General features: G+C 42.4%; 1 protein-coding gene across 1 annotated transcript in view; it reads left to right on the top strand.

The window, feature by feature from the left end:
- Etfa (electron transfer flavoprotein subunit alpha) overlaps window positions 1–12,959 on the top strand; it is an 84,005-nt gene extending 71,046 nt beyond the window's left edge. Inside the window, exons 10-12 of the mRNA XM_046428062.2 lie at window positions 2,268–2,333; window positions 5,765–5,845; window positions 12,709–12,959. Of these exons, the coding sequence (XP_046284018.1) occupies window positions 2,268–2,333; window positions 5,765–5,845; window positions 12,709–12,747 (186 nt within the window). The 3' untranslated portion in view covers window positions 12,748–12,959. The remainder of the gene's footprint in view (window positions 1–2,267; window positions 2,334–5,764; window positions 5,846–12,708) is intronic.
- The last annotated feature ends 8,589 nt before the right edge of the window (window positions 12,960–21,548 follow it).

The following is a 21,548-nucleotide window of genomic DNA, read 5'->3' as shown; positions in this document are numbered from 1 at the left end:
TAACAATTGAATGAGTGTCCCTTTATGAATGAAATCCTGGTCAGAATAAATTGAAATGACCTTAAAATCATCAATTGAAGTTACCTGTACATCTGAAATAAAAAATAGTGGTGCATATTCAAAGAAACTTGTTTATCATTCATTCGACTGCCCTGAGTCTGAGGAGACAGTATAGTGACAGGGCCTTATTGCATTGTCCAGTTGCTAAGGGCATGATTGACACACCGGGTAGGTTCAAGATAGAGACAAGAAACCTATGTTAGCTTTTTACCCCTACATTTTACTTTCTGCAGGGACTTCCCCACCCTGAGACAGCCTCTTTAAACCACATTGCTTCAGGCTTTTGAGGGTAACTGTAGAACAAGTTGAATCAGAAAACAAGCTCAGCTCATCTTTTAGATGAATAACTTACTTTGGGGACAATATTAATTTTTTCTATGTTATATAGAGGTATCCAGCTGTTCTGGAAGCATTTGGGCATTTTATGCCTTTAAAGAGAAGGCCCAGGATTATACTACCAATATGCTGGATTGAGTCACAGGATTCAAGCTGCGGGAGAGCTGAGGGGTCTTCTCTCCTCTACAGAGCATCCATCCTCAGCTTTGGATGCTCTATAGAGTATCTTGGGGAGCTTTTGGAAGAGCACCAATGCCAGGACCATTCCTCCTCTGTTCACAGTTAGGAAAACTGAGACTCAGCATGGGGAATTGGCCATACACACTCAGGTGCTATAAAAATCATGATGTTAGGAGTCTTTAGCATTATTCCCAGAGCCTAATTGAGATGCTCTCTTGTTTTGGAGTGAGAAGTTGTTAAATTAGATCACAAGGGGTGCGGAACACAAGCTGGGACCACATGACACTGTCATTGGCTTGGAATTATCTGCCCTGTAATAAAACTAAGTAGGACAGAGCCACCTCAGTACTTTCTCCATGTTGTCCATCTTGATGAAAGCCTTCATGTCAGTTGTGACAAAACTATAGTGTCAGTCTGGCTACATGGTAGGTGCACCTCCTATCCAAGCTGGGGCTTGTTAGTTCAGTTTATGTAGGGAAATGTTTTCAGCAAGACCTTTAATCATACCTAGTAGGTGGAATGCAACAGCTAAGTTCTTTAATTAAGCACTTGTTAAATCAGTTTTCCGTGATGGTAGTGAGTTTAATTTTCAAACATACGTACTTTAAAAGTTTTAAATAAGGGGATAGAACAGTAGTCAGTCATCTTTCTCTTCTAATTATTAGGGGAAGAAGCTCAGGGAGAGGTGTAAATATCATCAACATTTACTGAGAAACTGTGATATAGGGTCCCTTTAGTTAGGTGCTGAAAATTTTCAGCCCATGTCTTTGAGAAATGTTATTTTTTTTGTTCTGGGAAATTGTGTGTGTGTGTGTGTGTGTGTTTGTGTGTGTGTGTGTGTAACCTCTTGACACTGATTTGTATTTCTACTCTTCCTAAATATGAAGTTTAATAAATATTTCCTAATTACCATTTTCTTTTTTTTACTTATTTATTTATAAATGGCAGCAGAATGCATTACAATTCTTATTATACATATAGAGCACAATTTTTCATATCTCGGTTATATACAAAGCATATTCACATCAATTCGTGTCTTCATCCATGTCACATTCCACCGTCATTTCTAACCCCATGCCCCCTCCCTTCCTCCCACCCCTCTGCCCTATCTAGAGTTCGTCTGTTCCTCCCATGCTCCCCCTCCCTACCCCACTATGAATCAGCCTCCTTATATCAAAGGAAACATTCAGCATTTGGTTTTTTGGGATAGGCTAACCTAATTACCATTTTCACAAATACTCTCAGAGAAGGCAGACAGCTAAATCAAAACCTATTTTAATATATTTGAATATAACATGCATATGTTAATATATAATGTGTACATATTGTGGATGGGACGATTCAGCACCTATGCTGCGCTGTAATATCTAAATGAGTGCCACAGGTAACAAGAAGATTTTTGTGAGATTGAGACAGTTGCTGTAAGATGCTTAGCACAGTGTTTGGTACATAGTAAATTCTTAACAATTCTTATTATTCATGAATCTATTATTATACCACCACTGCTATAGGAATTCATTGGAAAAAAAGAACTGGGTTAAGATTAGGGAAAAGGGAAAGCATAATTTAAGTGATGCATATTGCATCTATTTTACTTAATGTATCTTTTGCCTAAAAATTTCTCATGACAAACACTTTGGGAGGTATGGTATAATATAAATATGCATTAATAATTTGGTCTCTTGCTTCAGGAGCTGTATATTGCTGTCGGAATATCTGGAGCCATCCAACATTTAGCTGGGATGAAAGACAGCAAGGTAATTGTACATAATAACTATGGTGCTTTGAGAAAAAATTTTCACTTTTTTTTTTTCCTTGTGGGTCTGGGGATTAAACCCCACAGCCTACTGCACGCCAGGCAAGCGCTCTGCCACTGAGCCACATCCTCAGTCCCACGTTTAGGTTTCACTGCATTTCCGTGTAGTTTCAGTGTGTATAGTTAAACCCTTCGTATTCACTTAAGCTGGGACTGAACGAAATAGAAGCCACTGTTTACCACCTGAAGATGTTCTGCTGGCAGGACGGTCAGTGCTATGTCATGGGGGTGCCTGGCCCCAGTGGTGGCTCCACCACTAGCTTCCTACATGGCATGTCCTGTCTGGGCCTCAGGACACAAGTGTCAGGTGATGGCCACGAGCATCCTCTTCAGCTCTGACATTCTTTTTTTTTGGTGCTGAGGATCCAACCCAGGGCCTTGTGCATGCAAGGCAAGCACTCTGCCAACTGAGCTATATCCCCAGCCCTCAGCTCTGAGGTTCTGTGTGTAGAAAACATTAGGCTTCAATAGCCTGATGAGGTTCTGGCCATCTCAGTGGTTTGTGAAGTCATCAACCCTGAATCTCTCTTTGTCCCTTCAGTCTGTCCCCTAATTGTTCTACTCTCATATGTCAGGAGAGTCCCTCTTCTGGGTTATTACCAAACAATGTGACTGGCACATTTTGGGTTGGAGTATCAGGCTATTTTAATACCTCAGTAATTACCAAAAGTGTGCTGTGATACAGAACACTTGATTTTAACTCACTGCATGGACTACTTCTGAAAGTCCTATGTAATGACTCTGTGAACATATATTTCAGAATATGACACATTAACTCATGCATAACAATGTACAGTTTGAATTATGAACTTATCTTTCATGAAGTCGGAGATGCCTCTGACACTACTGCATTTATCCATTCAGATGGAAGCTTGATATAAAAGATAATAAAACTTTTAACAGGCTTAACTTCTGACTTGAAGAAATGCATGCACTACCTCTTTGTAGCTTCTAAATGAATTGGTCCAAAACCAGTCAGATTTCACAGTTGGATGGCAGGTTTCTTTACTAAGCTCTGAAAACATCAGTGCCAATAGGGAAAAATGTGATTTATGCATTAAAAAAAAAAAACCCTTCTATACCAGCAGCTTTAAAATATATCTTCAGGTAGACCAGTTCAGACAGATTTAGAATTCTGTTTCCCTAAAATAAAAATTCTACATGCCAAGAAGATCCTGGTAAAAATTCTCTTCCCATGCCAACAGGGCTAGATTGTGAAATAAACAAACAATAGTATATGCAAAACAAATAGAGAACAGTTGAAGTAAGGAGACCCATGTTGGGGGACAATCCATGAGAATAAAGTTCAGCTAAGACTTTGTTTCCATCCAGTCAACAAATATTTATTAACTATATTCTTTGTAATAGATGCTAGGGATAGTTAAATGACAAAGACAGTCCCTGTTGTCACTTTCTTTTGTGGGAGACAGATGATTTCTAGTTGTTATTTTGGTTAGGTTCTAAAATGGGGTATTAGAATGGCTTAAATCTAGCAGTCGCATTGTCTAATATAAGCTGCAATTTTAATTATCATCATGGTTTACTTGAAAGAATTCGAGATTTGACTGTTACATCAAATGGGTCAATGTAATAAAAGCACTTTTTAACTATATACATAATAATATGGTTGAATATGATATGTGCATTTAAAAACTGTTAGGAAGAAGAGCTTGAATTTATAAGGAACTGTTGAAAGCTCTTAGACACAAGCAAGACTTTATCATAGTTGTTTACAGTTGATAATTCAGCAATATCATTTTAGTAATCTGAAAAATGATAAGCAACCCACATCTTTTTCCTTAAGTCACCATAGTGATTCTTTTCCACAATTAAGTGCTCTTTTAGAATAACTTTTGTTTAGTGGGATTAAAAAGCTTTCAGATGATTAAACTGTGAAGTTTTTTGAGTAGGTGACTTCCAGGAGAATCGTTAGCCATTACTAATTAAATGAATCTCTGCTTATAGCTGTGAAGCTGGCTACACATTCCCAGAAGAGAAACACTTCAGTGAAAATCAGTGCCTGTGATTTTAAGTATTTGTCCTTATGACTTTGAATTTGAGATTTATCTGAAACACCATTATCTCTTGATTAGCCATTACCTGGACTATCCTGTGCTTCAGTCTCAGATATTCTGGCATATTCTGCCCATCCCTTTGAGGAGCCCTGCTTAGGGAATTACATGTAGCCTGTATTTTAGGTCAGACTATATCAAAATACTTAATATATTGATACTAGTGGTTCTCAAGGTGCACTAATAGGTTAAAGCTTTACTTCTAGAGATTTGAATTATTCTGATATCTATTAAAATAATACCATATTTGAGTCAGAACTCTAATTTTAAAAACTTGCAGTGGTCTTAGAAGGATCCATGGGGAATACCAAATTACTACTACTTTGTTTGTTTTTTGTTTGTTTACAGTGCTAGGAATTGAACCCAGGGCCTTGTACATGCAAGGCAAGCACCCTACCAACTGAGTTATATCCCCAGCTGTTGAATTACTTCCTCTTACTTCACTGTTAATAATCTCACATCACCTTTCATTTTTAAGAATACATTTATAAGAAGTATGAGAAGTGTTTGACAAGTTTATAAGAGATACAGCAATTTGCTTGTTTTATGACATTTATTTTTTGCATACATAAGGACTTAATTTTTTAAAATTCTCCTTTAATAACAGGTTGACAAGATAGTTAGCTTTTTTTTTCTTAATAGTTTTACATTTATGTGATGATGAGGATCAGATCCAGTGCCTCATGCATGCAAGGCAAACACTCTACCACTGAGCCACAACCCCAGCCCCAAGACTAGCTTTTTATTCTCATAACAGACCCATGATAATAATTTAAAGTAATAAATGGGACAGACTATATGGAGGACAAAATAGTTTGAACTACAATGGCTGTGAATTTTGGGTGTACACTTCCTACCCTTTTTTAACCCAAAACCAAACACTATTTTTCACACAAAAAGAACTTTGTAAATAAATATTGATTTTAGGCCTGGGATTGTGGCTCAGTGGTAGAGCGCTTTCCTTGCATGTGTGAGGCACTGGGTTCGATTCTCAGCATCACATATGAATAAATGAATAAAATAAAGGTCCATCAACAACTTAAAACTTTTTTAAAAAACAGTGATTTTTAAACTCTTTATAAAATCGAGACAAACTAGTGGTGAGTATGAGATAATTTTACTATCGTGCAACCCAGAAACTTCTAATAAATTTATAATATTGGCATAGAAGCATCAAATTCATATTATTTGACATTTTAAGAATGTTAGTATGTTGTAAGAGGGAAGTGAAAAATAGAACCATCAGTCTGTGTGGTATGTTTTCTTGATAAAAACCAAATGCTTTGTTTTTATTTCATAGACAATTGTGGCTATCAACAAAGACCCAGAAGCTCCAATTTTCCAAGTAGCAGATTATGGAATAGTTGCAGATTTATTTAAGGTAAGATGGACTTGACAGAAATTACTGTTGTCCAGATTGTCATCTAAGAATCTCTTAGAGTTGGTGAGGGATGAAGCTATTAAACAAAGACTGTGTGTTTGTGTACATACTATTAATATATCACACAGTTTTTTCCTCTACTTAAAGTTAAGTTGCCCAAATAAATATGTGTTGTTAATATAGGGCACTATAACTGTCCCCTTAAGGAGTCCAAATTGTCTTTAGAATATCCACATGGCTCTCGGCATCTCACTTTGCACACAACTCAAAGTGACTGGAGTCGCCATCACCTCGAATTGTATTTGGCAGCCACCCTGAAGAAAGACCATCAAGGCCGCTCACTCAGGGTTGCTGAGAATGGTGGAGCCTTTCAGGGGAAGAGCAGGCGCTTGAGGCCAGCATATCAGGAGTGCTTTGCTTGCTGTGTTTGAGGGTAAAACCTTCCATATGTAACAAGCTTAGGAAGAGCACTTCCTTCCCGCTCCTCACTCTCTTCACTTCTGAGCTTTCCTCTTACCCTGTCATCACCTATGTATTTGCTTTCCCACAAGAAAAAGATACTTTAATCATTAAGCTATTTGTTCAAGTAGCAAGAATTTAGTTCTTACTACGGTGTGAATAGAGGGGTAAATATTTCTATTATTTAAAAGTGAAATGAAATTTTCTAAACCCTGACCCTGTACCATATTGACATGTTTGCAAATAGGCATCTGCTATGGTTGCCTTTTGTTTTCTACAAGAGGATATTTCAATACATTTGTAAGTGATTTTGCTTATTTAAAGGTGTTTTTCTGTCTTCCAGTGCACTAGGTATTGCAGCTCTCGTGGGGGGCTTACATGATAAATAGATGAAGTGTCTAACAGTTGGAAATTATCAGTGTTCATCCAGTGGATGGATATCTGCCTTGGGGCAGGAGCGTATTTTTAGCAGTTGTTAAGGGAATGGCACTGGACCCTGCCTCCTGCATTAAAAGCAGCCCTCAGTTTTAGCAGGAGAGAGAGAAAAAGGAAAGAGAAAGTCTATGAACTCAGATATCTCAAATGAAAGACAGTCCTAAAACAGCAAAGTGAACAGGGACCCTGAAACTTTCCACAACTGGATTTCCAACCTCAGGTTCTCAAGCTCTTTTCAAGCTCTTTTTGGTGTCATAAGAGACCCACATTTGACTAGAGAGAGACTGTTGGGACCAAGACAGCACATTATTTGGGTTTGGCTAGCATTGTATGAAGGCAGCAACCACCCCATGCTGCTCAGAAGTTCTTTGTATTTTTGTTTTGTGGTACTGGGGATTGAACCCAGGGCCTCATGCTAAGCAAGATCTACCACTGAGCCACATCCCTGACCCTCAGAAGTTCTGAAATGCAGTTAAGATGTTTTGGATTAATACAAAGGTAGAGAAGTTACTCAGCCCTTAAAATGGAGGTTGGAAAAAAAAAAACAAGTTAATGACTATGAACATATTAAAATACTGCTTTAAGTACAGAGTCTCATTTACTACTACACAAATAAAACCAGCCAGGTATGTGCTTCTTTTTCTTGGCGGTATTGGGAATTGAACCCAAGTATACTCTACTACTCTGCCCTTTTAAACTTTGTTTTGAAACTGTTTGTCTAAATTACTGACATTGGTGCAAAATTATGATCCTCCTGCCTCAACCTCCCAAGTCACTGGGATTACAGGCACACACCACCAAGCCCAGCCAAAGAGGATCTAGAGTTAATTTTTTGGAAAAATTTTAAATTGAAGACTATCATATGTAACAAGTATTAGACTAATAATTAATAATTAACAGTTATTAGACTAATAATTTCCGAGGTGATATTTAGCTCACCAAATGTAACCATATAGAGAATAAAAATTAGTATGCATAATATTTTATTCTTTTATATTTACTGTTTTACTTCACCCTTCAATAATCATGAATTAGAAAGGACAGGTTTCACACCCCTCATAAAATATGAAAAGTATATGATACAGAGATTAAGAGCTTCAATTCAAATTCTCTGTTGGTCTCATACTAGATAAATGATTTTGGCCAGGTTAGTTAATCTCACTAAATGTCAGTTTCCTCCTTTGTAACACAGATACTACACTGCCCACCTTAAAGATTGTAAGAAAGATTAAATGAGATTATATAGTACCCAATACAGTCTGTGATAAATATTAGCCTACCTGATTATATTCTCTTTCATCCAGGTACATAGTAGGTGCTCAATAAAAATAATATAAAAGGAGTTAGAGTGAGGGGGCATAGTGTACTACCTGACTTTGCTTTTAATATAACAGCTTTACTGAGATATAATTCACATGCTATAAGATTCACTTTTTAGGGCTGGGGATGTGGCTCAAGCGGTAGCGCGCTCGCCTGGCATGCGTGCGGCCCGGGTTCGATCCTCGGCACCACATACAAACAAAGATGTTGTGTCCGCCGAGAACTAAAAAATAAATATTAAAAATTCAAAAACAAAAAAAAAAAAAAGATTCACTTTTTAAAAATGAATGAGTGGTTTTTAGTATATTCACAGAGTTATGCAAACTACTATCTAATTCTAGTACATTTTTTTATCACACTGAAAAGAAATCCCATACCCACAATACCTATTCCCATAATCTCCCCAATTCTGGGCAACCACTAATTTACTTTCTGTCTCTGTAGATTTGCCAGTCCTAGACATTTCATATAAATGGCATCATATACAATGTGGCCTTTTTTGGCTGACTTCTTTCACTTCACATAAGTTTTCAAGGTTCGTCTGTGTGCTAGCATGTGTCAGTAATTTCTTTTTTTTGCCAAATGATATCCATCATATGGATATGCCACATTTTGTCCATTCATCATTTGGTGGATATTTCAGTTGTTTCTACTTTTGGCTATTATGGATAATGCTGCTATAAACATTTGTGTATAAGATTTTGTGCATGCATTTTTTCCTTTGGGGTATATGTATAGAAGAAATAGAATTGCTGGGTCACACATGGTAACTGTATATTAACTGCCAAACTCTTTTCAGAATGATTCTACCATTTTACATTCCAATAAAATATATATAAAGACTCCATTTTTTCCCATATACTTGCCAACACGTATTATTGTCTGTCTTTTTGATTGTAGCTGTGTATGTGTGTGAATGTGTATGTGTGTGAATGAGAGAGAGAGAGGAAGAGAGAGACAGAAGTGGTATCTCACTGTAGTTTTGAGCTCCTTTTCTCTCGTGGCTAGTGATGTTGAACTTCTTTTCCTGTGCTTATAGGCCACTTGGTTTGTTTTCTTTGTAGAAATGTCTATTCAGATTCTTTGCCCATTTTTAAATTGCATTGTCCTTTTGTTCTTGAGTTGTAAGGGTTCTTTACATATGCTGGAAACAAGTTCCTTATCAGCTAAATGATTTCTAAACATAAGCATTTCTCCCATTTGTTGAGTTGTCCTCACATTCTTTATGACATAAACATTTTAAACTTTGATGAAGTCCAACTCATCTTTTTTTTTTTTTTGGTCACCTGCACTCCAACAATTATATTTAAGAAACTTTTTCCTTATCTGATGTAGTGAAAAGTTTCTGTTCAAGTGCCTGTTTTCAGTTCCCTTGGGTGTATCTCTAGGAGTAGAATTGCTGGATCATAGGGTAATTCTATGTTTAGGGTTTTGGTGGGGTTTTTGGTATTTTGTGGATTTTTTTTTTTTTTTTTTTTTGAGAGAGGATCTTACTAAGTTGCCCAGGCTGGCCTCAAACTTGCCATCTTCCTATCTCAGCCTTCCAAGTTGCTGGAATTATACATGTGTGTCACCATGCTCCCAACTATGTTTAACTTTTTGAAGGACCTCTGACTTGCCTACCATAGAGATTACACCATTTCACATTACTTTACTACTAGCAGTGTACAGCTGTTCCAGTTTTGCCACATCTTTACCAACACTTGTTATTTTCTATTTTTAGATTATGGCCATCCTAGTAGGTGTGAAGTAATATCTCAAGTTGTAGTTTTGGTTTACATTTCCCAAATGTCTAATGATGTTACGCTTATTGGCCATTTATATGTCTTTGAAGAAATGTCTAAGGTCCCCCCTCCCCCCCCTCCCAGTACTAAGGATCAAACCCAGGGCCTTGCACTTGAGCTACATCCCCAAGTCCTTTACCCATTATTTAGTTGGGTATATCTTTTTTTTGTTGACTTGAAGGAGCTCTTTATATTTTCTGAATACTAAATCATTACCAGATATGTGATTTTCAAATATTTTCTCTTGTTTAATAGATTTTTTCAGTTGTTGAATGTATAGTTCTCATTTTGACAATGTTCAAGTTAGCTATTTTTTCTTTTGTTGCTTGTACTGTTACAGTTGCATTTAAGGATCCATTGCCAAATCAAAGGTAATGACTATTTACCCTGTACTTTCTTCAAAGAGATTTAAAGCTTTAGCGCAAATATTTAGATTATTGGTCCATTTTAACTTTTTTTATATGATGTGAGGTTGGGGCCCAGTTTTATTCTTTTTGCTTATGGATATCCATTTGTCTTCTGTTGAAGGGTCTATTCAGACCCCATTGAATAAACTTAAATTAAGTTGCCTCTTTGATTTTAGTGAGTAGTGACCTGCCTCTGTAATATTAAAAAATAAAAATAAAAAAGGAAAAAGAATCTAGACTTTCAAATGCCCAGTGCATTAGACACTCAGTGAACCTGAGTTAAAATATTTTTTTTCCCTAAATAAGGCATTGTTTGGTATCCTTGGAAAATTTGAGGTTGGTATCATTTAAAAAGTGTAATGATGGAAAGAGAAAGTCCCCTCAACCCTTTTGTGGGGAATGTGGTGGTGGGACATTCTATAAGGTCTTTTTCTCTCTTTTTTTTTAAATTTATTTTTTAGTTATAAGTGGACACAATACCTTTATTTTATTTTTATGTGGTGCTGAGGATTGAACCCAGTGCCTCACGCATACTCTACCTCTGAGCCACAACCCCAGCCCCTCTATAAGGTCTTTAAAAATTGTGTATTCTACCTGGGTTCAGTGGCACACATCTGTAATTCTAGTGACTTAGGAGGCTGAGGCAGGAGGATCATGAGTTCAAAACCAGCCTCAGTAATAGCAAGGCACTAAGCAACTCAGTGAGACCCTGTCTCTAAATAAATAAAAAACAGGGCTGGGGATATGGCTCAGTGGTCAAATGCCCCTGAGTTCAATCCCCAGAACAACAACAACAACAAAAAAATGTGTATTCTAATCCAAATTAATGTTTCACCTCCTGGGGAAATAAGTTGGGCTCTAGCCTATTTTTTGCGAAAAACATTGATCCCACATGAGGCTCAGTTAGCATGTCATCTGTGTGACTGGCATGAGCTCATGGCCCCTCCACTGAGGAAAACCAGGAGAAGCAGTGCCAGCACTTAATGCCACCCCTGAGCAAATGCCTGCTGGCTCCATGGTAAACATGGGCCTTTTAATAGGCTGGAGACAAAGTGACATTCGGAAGAAACAACATGTCGACAATTTCCTTAATAAATTTTGTACGAACACATTATTTCCACCTAATGGAAATGTAGCTCTCTTAAATAATTGAGAGGCTATATTCATCAGTGGCAAGTTCAACTGGGATCTTTGTGAGCTAGGGCAGCCGACAGCCCCTTGCAAGACTGGGTAATTGATATTTTACACAAGTGGCTGGGCTGGTGTTCAGAATGTCTGTGTGGCATTCCCCTGCAGTTCCCACGTACAGTTCGCTCTGTTGTCCAAGCCATCACAAAGCAGCTCTAGACTGGGAGTGCTAGTAGTTACTGAACTGCCAAGACTAAGGATTAGTAATCAATAATTTTAAAGATAGGAATCAACTCAGTCAGTTTCCCTTTGCTGTAATTTCTATTAACCCGGGGGCATTTTACCATTGAGCCACACCCCCAGCCCATTTTTATTTTTTACCTTGAGACAGGGTCTCCTTAGGTTGCCCAGAGCCTTGCTAAGTTGCTGAGGCTGGCATTGATTTTACGATCCTCTGCCTCAGCCTCCCCAGTTGCTGGGATTACAGGTGTGCATTTATTTATGTGCCACATGATAGTAATGTGCTCAGAAAGCAACTGAAATGTTTAGGAAATAAGTATGAATGAATAAATGAACAATGAGCGAGTAAGTGCTAGAGGATATTGGCAGGAGTCCTGACTAAGACGGTGACTTTGGTGTGGACTTTGAAGGGAAGTGGTGAATGAAGTAAGGGTAGGAAGAATGTGGGGAAAAACAAGAAGGTAAAAAATACACCAGGTACAGAGGTTCCCCTATAATCTCAGCTATTCAGGAGGCTGAGGCAGGAGAATTGTAAGTTTGACACCAACCTCAGCAACAAAGCAAAATAATAATAATAATAATAATAATAATAATAATAATAATAAAAGGGCTGGAGATGTAGTTCAGTGGTAGAGCGCCCTTGGGTTCAATTCCCAGCCAAAAAAATTTTTTAGATTAGAACAGCACTGTGGTTGTGGTTGTGTCAGAAAGGCTCCTAGGCATGAGTGTGTGGGCCCTGGGCGTTGCCAGCTCAGGGGTTTGTACTCTCCCGCGGTGAGTGGGGAGTGGCACTTGATACTCAGTGTTGCACTCTTTTTAAATTTTTTAAAATTAATTTTTTAATTTGTTCTAATTTGTTATACATGACAGCAGAATGCATTTCAGTTCATAGTACACAAACGGAGCACAATTTTTCTGTCTCTGGTTGTACACAAAGTAGTCACACCATTCATGTTGTCATACATGTACCTAGGGTAATGAGTGTTGGACCTTTTCTGGTGGCCTCCACGAGCTGCCAAGAGCTGGGGCTCTGTCACAGTGAAGGCTCTAATTGCTTATTACTGCTTTTTTTGTTTATTTGTTTTTGCAGGTGGTTCCTGAAATGACCGAACTATTGAAGAAAAAATGAATCATGCTCATGTGTCAAGAAGGAACGCTATGTCAAAGTATTCAACTGAAATCACAGAAATTTACAATTTGATGAAAAAAATTTAACAGCAGCCAGATGCTTTTTATGGGACTATTATTATATTTCTTTTTAATTATGTGTAGTTCCAAACAATTATTTTTTGAAATTTTCTAATTCTGTAATAAAGCCTTAACTACAGCTTTAAAACTGAAGACATGTGCAACTTCTTAAAGAAAGAGAAGAAAGGGAGTGAAAGTTCACTTACCATTTTTCCTTCACCTGTCTTGTTCGTGGAGAGCTTTGTTTCAGGCAGATTCTAAACATGAAAGTTCCCACCAGCCTGATCAATATAATGTAATTATGGAAGGACGTATCTCATAGGAGAAGGGAATGAGGTTGGTAAACCCAGAGTTTAAAAGCTGGCTACAAAGCGGGAGTATTACCCTAAACATACCCAGTCTTCAGAAACCATTGCTAATGTGACAAAAGCAGACCTGACTTAAATCTGACCTTGTTGAATGTATTTAGTTGGCTTAAGATAAATTTAATTTTCCAAGTCATTCTAAGATTTTTTCAGTTTTTATGACTTACATCTGTAAAAGAGGACAAGTGGAGGAGGGGCTGCTTTGAAAGCATGACCTCTTATGCAAACAGATAGTTTGATATTATTATAAATGTTTAAAATCCTACTCAGAGAATGCTTTGCTCTTTCCTCTGTCCTCCTGGTGGCCTCCTTTGCGCTCTTGAGAAAGCAGCCAGGCCCGGGAACCAGCCTGTGTGGTCACCTCTGGCACTCTCTGCTGCCTTGGGGCACAGCCCAAACCTGGTGTGGCAGGGGCTACAAGCTAGTGGAGTGCAGGTATAAGGACAGGGGCAGGTGAGCCTTTGGCCAGGTCTGCAGAAAAACGTGGACAGCTATATGAAGTCATAGAAAGACCAGGAGTTGACTGGCAAATAGAATAAAGAGAACTGTCATCAGGGAGCAGGAGAGATGGGAAACATGACAGTTAAGAAGCAGCCTGAGTAGAAGGTGTGCTGGCTCAGGAGGAGCATCCCCGGCGGTGCCTTTGGCTGGTTCCATGCCTGCAAGTTGAGCTGGTTGGTCCCTCTCCCTGTTGCTCACTGTTGTCATGGCTGCCCTGTCCAGCCCAGCCCCAAGCAGCTGTTCAGTGAACCAGCATTTACTGCATACAGTTCGTTATCATCATCAGAGCATTAAGAACAGTCGTGTCACCTAATGAAGGGGTAAGTTCTGAGAAAGGTGGTGTTGATTCATCTTTGTGTGACTCTGCTAGCATGCACTCACACACCTAGATGCCCTAGCCTAGCACACACCTAGTGTATGTCACCACATGTGTAGCTTTTATACGGTGCAGCATAATAGATTTCTTTCCACCAGCATCACCCAAACACATGAGTAGCATGTTGTACTGTGGTATCCCATGTGATAGGGATTTTTCGGCTCTGTTGTAATCTTATGATACCCCTGTCATACATGCCATCCGTCACTAACTGAAACATCACCATGCACTACAAAGCTTTGTAGTGGTTGCCATGTGCCAGGTGCTGTTCTGGCTCTTCACACATGTGCTGCTCCTTCATCCTCAGTAGCACTGTATAAGTTAGATGCTGTGACTACCCTGTTTTACAGATGAGGAAGCTGGAGCTCAGAGAGATTATATAACTCACCCAAATTCAGACAGCCTAAAAATGACCCAGAATGTGAACCAGGAAGTCTGGCTCCATTGTGGTGACTTTGTTAGGATGTGATTCTCCCTCACCTCATCTCAAGGAACAGGGAGACTTGGTGCATGGTAACCTCAGGTAAAGAGCATCAGTGCTTTCTGCCAAGTGTGCGGAGTACATTTGGGACCCTGGTAGAAAAGGAGAGACAGTGTTCTGGGATGGTCTCACCAGCAGGATTTCATGCAACTTGAAAGTTCTCTCAGTGCCCAGTTATATTGTACCTTCAAAAGTCAGTCATGGGGGGCTGGGCTTGTGGCTCAGTGGTAGAGTGCTTGCCTGGCATGTGTAAAGCCCTGAGTTCAATCCTCAGCACCACATATAAATAAGTAAATAAAATAAAAGATCAATTGACTTCCACCATGTGACCAGCGCACTGGTTTCATTAAAGAGGTTCTTGGCATAAAAGTTAGCTAGTGAGATCAAAATAAAACACACAGACTCAATTACCTTTTTCTATGACCAGGTCTGAGACGGTCACCTCTCTGGCTCACACCTCGAACCACCCCGAACCACCCGGTAGGGCAGCAAGGATTACTCAGGGCTAGCAGGAGAGAGAGAGGCAGAGCATGCCAGGGAGTGGCCTTTTATTGGGGAACAAGAAATTCAGGGGAGAATTCCATCCAATGAAGGTCAAGGGGGGCAGCACTCCAAGGTCAGGGTCAGTGATTGGCCTCAGGGTCAGTGGTCAGTCACACCCCCACACGGACAGGCTCTCGCACCAGGAGAGGGTGGGGAAAGCTCCCACACAGTTTAGCCAGAGCGCCTCACACCCAATCCGGGAGTTGCCCAATCACGTGTGAGAATGGCTTTCCACAATTGACAATTAAGAAAAATTTAAAAAGTCAGTCATCGGGGGCTGTGGTTGTAGCCCAGTGGTAAGTGCTTGCCTAGCATGTTCCTAGCATGTTTGAGGCACTGGGTTTGATCCTCAGCACCACATAAAAATAGGTAATCAAAATAAAGTTTGTTGTGTTTTTTTTTAAAGTCAGTCATGGGGAGGTCAAATTGTTGAAATTCATATATCCCAGAAGGTGCAATTTGAGGCACTTTTTCTCTGTTTTATTAGAAATCAAACTGTCCGTTCCTGCAGGTCCTCGGTGTGAACAGTACATACAGAGAGCGCTCCCTTTGTGGGTGGGCATGGCCCTTCCTCATGGATGGAAGAATGCGGGGGAGTGGGTAGAAGTGGAAACTGAACTGAGAGCTCACATGGTACTCAAGGCAGTGAAAAGCAGAAATGTGGCAATCGGGTGTTGGTTGGGAGTGATGGTTGAGACCAGTTTGTAGACGACATTGACTGACAGGCTGAGGAGGCCTTTTTCCTCATAGATCAGTGTTTCTCAGATTTTGTCCTCAAGGTACACTGCATTTCAGAAGCAGGACCAGTGATGGTAAAACGAAAGTCATACCACAGACATCTTTCCCTGATTTTTAAGAAAAGTTCATCAAAATGTACCCATCTTAAGTCTTGCATAATTTTAAACTCTGCTACCCCTTGTCTCCTTTGGAGTGTGAGCAGATCCCAAAATGAATGGACAAAGGGCAGCTGATATTAACAAAGGTCAGCAGCCCCTGGCCCTTCACAGCTCTTGTTTTGTCTTATGGACATATGGGTGACTTTGTGGAATACTTAAAAATACCTTCTGCTAGATCCTTGTTTGCATGGCAGAGTTAAATATGTCAGTATAGTGAGTGTTCCACAAAGAGCTGCAAGCTTTCTGAGGCCCTGCCACCTGAGCAAGTCTTAAGAAGCACTCCCTGGCAATAGGGAGCCATTGACAGTTTTTGAGAAGGCCCTTAACCTCATCTGTGGGAAGCCATTCTCGCACGTGATTGGGCACCTCCCGGATTGGGTGTGAGGCGCTCTGGCCAAACTGTGTCGGAGCTTTCCCCACCCTCTCCAGGTGCGAGAGCCTGTCCGTGTGGGGGTGTGACTGACCACTGACCCTGAGGCCAATCACTGACCCTGACCTTGGAATGCTGCCCCTCTCAACCTTCATTGGATGGAATTATCCCCTGAATTTCTTGTTTCCCAATAAAAGGCCACTCCCTGGTGTGCTCTCTCTCTCTCTCCTGCTAGCCCTGAGTAAGCCTTGCTGCCCCACCGGGTGGTTCGAGGTGAGAGCCGTCTCAGACCTGGTCATAGAAAAAGGTAATTGAGTCTGTGTGTTTTATTTTGATCTCACTAGTTAACTTTTATGCCAAGAACCTCTTTAATGAAACCAGTGCGCTGGTCGCCTGGTGGACTCATCTAGAGGAGTACCTACCCTGGTGGTATACTCAGGACAATGGTGAAGGAGGAGAAGGTGGAGGCACACCTAGGAGACTCTCAAGGAATCCTTTAGCTTATGTCCTGAATGGGTTTGACTAAAAGCTCTTGGGCTACAGATGGGCCTCTGGAACCCGTGGAAGTGGGTCCAGCATTGTGGGTGAGGTTTGCAGAGAGCAGGGCTCTCCCTCTAGAGCATGGGTGTGTCTGGGCTGGGCTGGAGGCTGGAAGCCCAGCCATAAATGCACTTTATGCGCTCCCTCTGAAAGGGATGGTCAGCTTGGCTGCTTTTCACGCTGACTCTGACTAGAAGTTTTGTTGTGGTCTATGGAAAGGTGGGTTGAAGAACCTGGGGAACCTAGAGAACCCTATTGATGGTCACAGATGGATTTGGTAGCCAGAGGCTTGGCTGATAACCTTGTGAAAAGTCCACAGAGGATGATACCCTGCCTCAATTTCACGTGGCCCTTGGGTTCTTTAATCTTTGCAGGGAGCCCAAATGAAGAAGACTTCCAGATAATCCTTAGTGAACAAAGCACTTTTATGACTGGAATCCCAGTGGTGGGTGGAGAAGAGGAAATATTCAGATCAGGTACTGAGGCAAGGAAGCAGTTTTCTTCAGGGCACGGAGCAGGTAGTAGAATTGGAACAAACCAAAATTTTTAGCAAATGTTACTTACTAGGAATTCTCTATGTGTTTGGTATATTATGTGCCTATATATATATATATATATATATATATATATATATATATATATATTTAAAAAAAGATCTCCAAAGTGAGTGTCACCACCCCAACTCTGTAGATGAAGAAGTGGGCCTAAGGGGTAATGACCAGAGGTGCTGGAGGAGCTATGGGCCCCCACTGGTCTCCAGCTCTGGGGGATTTGGCCTTTTCCCCATCCCTGGCTGTCTCTCCACACCCCAGCTTCTCCAGGGCTCCACTGTTTGGTGTGTACTGCCTCAAAGCAGCAAGCTTGTCACTAGAAGCAAGGAGCAGTGGTGGAATTAGGATTTACTGGCATGCACTTGTGTGGCATCTGCAGTGTGAGAAGGAGGTCCTTGGAGGCTGCCCCGCCCCGGCTTCACCTCCTTCACCACCCATAATGGGTCATGTGGGTCAAGGCAGGTTGCTGCTCCCTTCTGAGGGCTCTCTGTGAGTTTGTGATCCTTTCCCAGTGTTGGGTTGCATGGGAGCCTTGGGCTGGTCACCAGGACACTTGGGTTCTCGTCCTGCCTCTGGTACTGCCTCAGAGGCACCCTGGCCTCCTTCCGTCTCTTTTCAGGTTTCATTCTCTTCATGTGTGAAATGGTGACTTGAACTAGGTAATCTTTAAGCCTTAACTTGTGAATGTGCAGGCAGATCTCATACAGCCTGGGTGGATGGAGGCAATAATAATCATTTTTTAGAGCTTTTTATGCCCAAGATGCTGTGCTCAGCCCTTTTTATACAGACTCTCATTTAATATCATGGCTTTAACAATGTGTAGTGTTGATTCCCACCTGACAGACAGGAAACTAAAGCCTGTACAGCTTACAGCACCTGCTAAATCTGCTGCCAACCACATGCCACATCCTGAGTCCTCTGTGGAAGCACAGAGGACTTCCTATTCCAGCTGAGCTGGGGTGGGCTGAAGTTTAGGGGACCAAGGTGTAGCAGGATAGCCACGGCCAAAATGGCTGACAAAATCAACCAGATGAAAATGCATCCCAGGCAGAAGGCCCAGCATGGCAAAGCACAGAAGTTCCTAAAAGCATGACCAACTCAAGTTCTTTCTCTGGGAAGTGCAGGTGTTGGACCCTCGTTCCTAAGTCCCCTTCTACTTTGACCTTCTCCATTCTGAGCCACTCCTTACTCAGGAAGTAGCTGTCTTTGCACTGCATTGTGGGTCCAGGCCTGATGTTGGCTCCCTCTTGGGGTGCTGAGTATGGCCCATACTGGGGATTGAACTCAGGGCCTTCCGCATGGTAGACAAGTGCTCTACTACTAGCTACACCCCCAGGGAGGGACCTGCTAAGTTGCCCAGGCTGGCCTCAGACTTGGAATCCTCCTGTCTCGGCCTCCAGAGCAGCTAGGATTACGGGTGTGGGCCACCTCACATGGCCCCTGCCCCTTCTTTAAGCAGTGAAGGTGGAAGTGAGTCTTCCTAGTTATGGGGTCTAAACTGATGTTGAGGAGGCTCCTGGAGTGCTCGGTGAAAGGTGCTCTATAAATCTCAGGCACTGAAGAATTCTGCCACATTCATCACAGTGTTTAATGACTTGATTGATCTCCGGGGTAGTCAATTTCATTTGCTTGTTTCAGGATGAATAGGCAGCCTGCTCCCCTGTGCTGCAGCCTGGGGCTCTGCATAAAATTATGTCAGCGCTGTCTCTTTGGTAGCTTGCCATAAATTAGCAGCAAATGTTCCATCATTTTCTTTCGATAATTAAATTAAATATTCACCAGGAGACAATACCAAACTTTTTAGCAGTAGAGAAAAAAATTCAGAATAGTTATGATTTCCTACACGTTGGTTAATATGGGGGAGATGTAGGTTTGGGCCAGTACTGGAAAAGGGAGATGAAGGCAGGTAATGTGCCTCCTGTGTGGGGAACAATCGTGCTCTCTTGCCTGGCTCTGGGTGACTTCAAGGTATTGTTTACAGGGGAACAAATAGGGGTGTATGGTGGGATGAGCTCAGGGCCTGCCGTTCTGGAAGGGGCAGGGCACACATCCCTCCCACTACCGTCCTCCCCATACCAACCTATCAGTGGCAACAAATGAAATAACCGCACATCTCCTGGGCATCTGCCCCAGAAGTGCTGAATGTGCACTGGCAGGAAAGCACCCCGGGCATCTATTATTTATAAGGATGCCTTCGGTTCGTGTCTCCCTTGAAACGTTCTCAGAGGGCTTTCCCTTCCATTATGTCATTAGTCATCCCATCCACCCTCTCAGGGGTGGGTGCACAGGAGTTATTATTCCTGTTGTGCAGAGGGAAGAAGCAGCTCCACGGACTTGCTTGGAGCCACAGAGCAAGGCAGGAAGGGGGCTGGGCTAAGAATGCAGGTGCCAGGCTGTGGCACACCCTGGGTAAGCACCTGATTGGGTGGGAGGCAGGGGACCAGACTTCTCTCCAACCCCCCCGAGATGTCCATTCAAAATTTGGGTTTGACTTGTTCAGCCCCCAGAATTTTGGGGTGTCTTTGTTAAGCAAACCTACACAAGTGTTGGGTGAGCACAATGTATTGAGGGTTTGGATCTCTCTCACTGGGGTTCTCAACAGTTCCGCGAACGGAGGGCCTTAACTCTTTAGAGACCAGCAAATGGCAACAGGACGGGAGCCTTGGTCTGCTGACTGTGGCTGTAGTCAGACGCTGCCCTGGGGGAGCTTGAGAAGGAGTTCCTGACGCAGGTCGGGTAGATGGAACCAGCACCCTCCAAAACGAAGAGAATTCCAGGCCACTAGCTTCAAACCACACAGGGTCTGTGAGCAGTTTCTTTCAATCCCCTGGTCTGTATGACTTGACCTGAAAAACCAAGCTTTGGGTTGGAGGCCTGGCCCACAGCCAGGAAGGGCTAAGTTGTTCCCTTTAACAAAGGCCTACAGCTCCCCATCCTGGGTGGGCTTTGGGCCAAGGCTGTGTGCCTCCAGCCAGCTCCCTGGGGCTGCCACCTGAACTATGGCTCCGAGCCTTGCTGTCCTTGCTCCTAGGTTTAGCATGTCAGGATGGCCCCCTGGTCATGGGTCTAGCTCTTGAGGTGCTAGTGGCAAGGCTGAGCCTGGGGTCTGGTTCTGGAGGTGGCTGCAGGGTTACAGAGCTGGAGTCCTGAGTTTTATCTCTGGCTTTCCTGATGGCACCAGGTTTGATTGACCATATCCAGCATGGCCCCTCACCCAGAGAGACCTGGGTTTAATTCCTACAGTGACCAGTTAGCTGTGTGTACATGGGCAGATTGCTTAATCATTCGGTGGTGCCTCAGTTTACTTCCTTGCAAAGCAGGGAAAATATCACCCTCTGTGATGAGGAGGGGAGACCATGAAGAGCACGTGTCACCATGGGAATGAGTTAATGGGAGCCATTATTGTTACCAGCCTTCTGTTCCCTGCAGGAGACAGCAATTGGTACCCAGGCCCTCTTCCCTCCTGGGAGAGCCCCAGACAGCTCCCTGGGGTCCCCAGGCTGGGTTCTCTGAAAGGGTGGATGAACAGAGAAGCCATTTCCAGGGCAGCAAGCCTCCCAGGGAGTGCTCGGGCCCCATCTCCTCCAGCCCCCAGCTGCCAAGGCCCGTAACTCTGGGCTACAGCCCTCGGGGGAGCTGTGAAAGCTTCAGCTTTTACCTCCATCTCGTGCACTCCAGGCCCTCAGGACCCACCCCAGGACCTGCAGAGGGATAGATAAGACAGGCCTGGCCCCCACCCTCCGCCAGGAAGGAGGGTAGGCAAGTTTGCAGAAAGAATGCCCTGGAGGCTGGGGCTGGAGCTGGAGCTCAGCATTAGAGCATTGCCTAGCAAGAAGGAGACTCTGGGTCGATTCCCAGTGCCACCAAAACAAAACAAAAACAAAAACAAAACCAACACAGCAGAGGAAAGAGTGGCATGCTTTCCGTCTGAGGCACCCTCCGCTGAACCCTCAGGGTAATCCCAACAGCCCAGTCTGAGACACTGCAGACTGGCCTTGGTGGCTGCTCCTCCCTCTGCCGCTTCCCTTCCCCTCACTCCACGTCCAGAGGGTGCCATGACCAGTCCCATCTCTCTGATGTCCCAGCTGCCCGTGGCCTTCATCCTCCTGCCCCCTTGAA

Source organism: Marmota monax, unplaced genomic scaffold, assembly GCF_021218885.2.
Source record: "Marmota monax isolate L192 unplaced genomic scaffold, Marmota_monax_Labrador192_F-V1.1 WCK01_AAM20220418_F8-fsc00111, whole genome shotgun sequence".
NCBI classification, from domain to species: domain Eukaryota; kingdom Metazoa; phylum Chordata; class Mammalia; order Rodentia; family Sciuridae; genus Marmota; species Marmota monax.
Note: the sequence above shows the minus strand (reverse complement) of the source record. Positions and strands in the feature narration are given on the sequence as shown.